This window comes from Alligator sinensis, unplaced genomic scaffold (assembly GCF_000455745.1).
Source record: "Alligator sinensis unplaced genomic scaffold, ASM45574v1 scaffold108_1, whole genome shotgun sequence".
NCBI lineage: Eukaryota > Metazoa > Chordata > Crocodylia > Alligatoridae > Alligator > Alligator sinensis.
In genome coordinates, this window is record NW_005842110.1 from 1,101,009 (window position 1) to 1,104,988 (window position 3,980).

Sequence of the window (3,980 nt, forward strand, 5' to 3'; positions counted from 1 at the left end):
ATTGGGCTGCAGCAGGCAGAGGAGGCACTTGCTTCTCTAGTGGGGAAGGGAGCGGGGGAGGGGAAGCAGGGAGCTGCGTGGCTGGGCTGCACTGGTGCCTGTGCTTGCAGAGGTGGGACAGCTGGGAGATGCTTGCAAGAGTGGGGTGAGTAGGGGGCTGTGGATCAAGAGTGAGGGGCAGCAGCAGGGAATTGAGGGGAGGTGCTGCGGGTTGGGAGTGAGGGGCAACTGGAAAGATGGTAACCCTAGTCCATTAGCGTATTTCTAGTTCTTGCCGCAAAGTCCTTTAAAGCTGGGTACACATGCAGTGCTTACAGAACTCGCACTAGTAATCGCCCTCCAAACCTATAGTTCTCCTTTCAACATAACCTATTGCTTGCCTACTCTTTGTACTAATCCCCATTTTCTCCAATCTAACTAGTAATTCCGTATGTGATGTCCTCTCAAATGGTTTGTTGAAAACTAGATAGACTGTATCTTCTGTATTTCCTTAACTGATTTCTTTTTTTTTTTCTCTTTTCTTAAAGATATCTTGCCAAACAAAAATATTGGGTCAGTCTGGCATGACCTGCCTTTGTGATAAATTTAGGTTGAATTTTGTATAGAGGGCAATCGATACATCAATCTGATATCAGATTGGTACCAATATAAAGAAAATTGGCCCTATCAGGCCAGTTATTTGGCCAATAAATACCCGTGCTGTGTGCAGCCGCAGCGCAGCACTTGGGCAGCGTGAAGAGCTGCCTCCAGCTGGTAAGTCCGGTGTGGTGGAAGGGAAGGGACATGGGGGGGCAGATCAAAGCCTCCCATGGTGAGGGGTGGGGCGGGGCAGGGGGGTGGAGCCGTGACTCGTGGGAGGGGAAGGGAGGCAGCTCCCACTGTTGCTTGCACCCTGGGAGGGCACAAGGGTTGTGTGCCCCCTGGATCTACATAGGGCAGGGTGGGCTGCAGCGGGGCTGTGTGGGGCTCTTCTCAGTGGGGGCTGAGCTTGGAGCAGGTGCTGTTGGTGCTGAGAGGATGCTACATCCACCCCAAATTTCATTGCCACTCCGCTCCCAGCACCGCTGCCCCCCACCAGTGCCCTCCCGGGGTGCAAGCATCAGTGGGAGCCACCTCCCCCCACCACAAGCCATGGCTCTGAGCCTGCCCCATCCCTCACCATGGGGGACGTTGATCTGCCCCCCTTGCCTGCCCCATCCACCACACCAGACTTGCCCGCTGGAGGCAGCTGTATCGGAAATCAGATAAGTATTGGTCGATTATGCTTCCTTAAATACCGGCTATTGGTATAGGACACACAAAATTTTATCAGCATACCCCTGATTTTTTTACCATTTGTAACTTACCTTGGATATTATTCTTCAATACTTGTTCTAAAGCCTCTTCTACTATTGAGATCAGAGTTGCAGATCTGTAGTTGCCTGAATCTTTTTTTTGAAACTCTTTGAATTATATGGATTGTATCTGCTATATTCCAGTCGAGCAGTGCCACTCCCACTTCGATAGTTTTATTAGAAATCTTTGGTACTTAGCTTAAAACTTGACATACCATTTTTTTTAGTGTTTGGGGGATGGCCCTTTTAAATCTATCGCTGTTTGAGCTCATTGTTCTTTCACAGTATAAGTGATAATTCTCATGTTTCCTTTGCTGTAATTGCCCCTTAATTAATTTAATCCAAGTTTTTATTCTCTTGATGGCCTCATTACTCATCAAAGGAATGTTAGAAAAAACATCCCCTCTGTTGGCTCAATGACTGTTTAGTTAAGAAATCTGTTGGCTATTGCCAAGAAAATCTGCATCTTAATGTTGTCAGCTGCCTTCCTTCTTTAAATTGTATCTACAGAATAATTATTTATCAATAATACATTATGAAAGAAAACACTTCAGTGCTATTGTTGCATTGGCTTTTGACAGTATTTGATGCAAATGGAATTATTGTTGCATATTCATGGCAAAGATGGTATGGGTTTGTGTATTGTAGCAAATAACATTTTTTTTTTTTCCTGCATATAGTTAGGTCTTAATTCTGTTGAAATGTTTCCAACAAATATTTGCTTCAGATTCTCAGGAAGTACAAAGGACAATGAACACAAGCGCTCCCTTGCCAAGACTCCATCTAGAAAGTGTCCAGACTTGGAGATCTGCACACCTGATAGCAAGAAGAAGAGCAAGCCTATAATTAGTAATGGAGGTATAACAAATCTTGAGCTGGCTGAGTCAAAGACCAAGGCTGCTGGTAATTTTTAAGAAACTGATGTTACAAACTTCTATAACTTTCAGAAGCAAATGTAAAGCCTAACATTTCATACCTAACATAGAGGTGCCCAACCTGTGCATGCATGCCCCAAATAGCATGGGCAGCTTATGTGTATGGCATATGGCAAATTTGGGAGCAGACAGGTAGCACTGTGGGAGATAAGACAGGCAGAAGGAGAGCTGTGGATTGGACAGGGGAAGGGGATTGTAGTGGGACATTGGGAAGCTAATGAAGTTGTTTTGTTTTTTATCTCTCTCTTTTTTTTTTTTTGTGGCACACCTATCAAAAAGTTTGGCCCCCACTGCCCTAGCATAGCTGAATTCTTAGACTGGACTAGGATTTGCTTGGAGCAGTGCTTCCCAATCTTTTTAGACTGCAGACCAGCATACTACAGACCAGAAGTGACCAGCATACTGCAGACTGACAGCCAACCCCTTTTTATATTCAGTATAAAAAAGGGTTGGTTGCCGGTCCACAGTATGCTGGTCACTTCCAGACTTCCAGTCCAGCAGCCAACCCTCCTGTGGACTGGCAGCCAGCACTTCATGTCCCGGTACTGGGCTGCAGCCCAGGGGTTGGGAACCTCTGGTTGAGAGGTTTTGTTCTGCTTTAATTTGTTTTCTTTTAGTCCTTTGAAAAATGTATGTGTTTAAAAATCTCTTGCTATCTTCAAAGGCAAAACAATTAGCCTAAGTCTCCTTCCTCTTATTGTGGAAGGTCTTCTGTAAAAAGAATTTAGAAGTTCCCTCAGTGCAAAATAGAAGCACATAGGATATTTATTGATACAATTAATTCTCTTCTGGAGTACTATATTTGCATTAGAATTCCCTGGGCCACTAAACAGTGCAGTGGAACATTCAGCAAACTAACAAAAAATAGCTGTGAAGAAGTGAAAAATCTTCTGGAATTACATTTTTTACGATTTGTACTATGAGCAGACTATTTATTAGAATCTTTCCTTTAAGTTGTTGGAATCTCTTCTTTCACCCAAAAATAATGCTGCAAGTTTTGGATTATAAATGATAGTTTTGGAAGCAGAAATAAACTAGAGTGTTCTTTTATTGCTTAGGTTTGATTTAAACTATTAAAGCACTATTGGAACAATATGTTGTTGAGTGTTTTAATGCATTCTTAGAAGTTTAGTGGTAGGTTTAAATTCAACATTTCCTGAGAGTTAAAACATGTATAGGATACAACAAGCATGAAGCAGTGTGCTGGCTAACCAAAAAAAAAAAAAAAAAAAGAGGGGGGGGGTGGGGAGAGGAGGAGGATAATGCACCGGGGGGGGTCTCCCATTTTCTTAATGAGTTAATTCATAGAACATGTGACCTAAGCTTTGTCAAAGATACTAGTATGATGTGACTGCCACTGCCTTCTGGCTTATCGGTGTAATGCCCACTTTTAAAATTATTTTGATGTTATACCTCATCCTTCCTTCACATCTTAAATTTTCAACTATGCTGCAGACTTTCATGGACCAATACCAACTAACTAATGCAAAATTGTTGAAGTGACCACACCTGTTGGCATATGTGTTGCAGTTTTATTATGCAGCAGGCACTTTGTACCCCTTTTTGTACAGGGTTCTAAGTGACTTACATTTTGGAGGGGAAGACTGTTTCAATCTTTCCTACCTTAGAAACCTTTGATTGCAATTAGCTGCCCTGACCAATCTGTTTTGACACTCAACAATAATGGATGGGACTGTTGATTTGATATTCC

General features: G+C 43.0%; 1 protein-coding gene across 1 annotated transcript in view; it reads left to right on the top strand.

Moving 5' to 3' along the window:
• The window catches only part of NUSAP1 (nucleolar and spindle associated protein 1), a 44,391-nt gene that overhangs the window by 30,723 nt on the left and 9,688 nt on the right, over nt 1-3,980 (top strand). Inside the window, exon 9 of the mRNA XM_006024605.3 lies at nt 2,062-2,237. Coding sequence (XP_006024667.1) covers nt 2,062-2,237 — 176 coding nt within the window. The remainder of the gene's footprint in view (nt 1-2,061; nt 2,238-3,980) is intronic.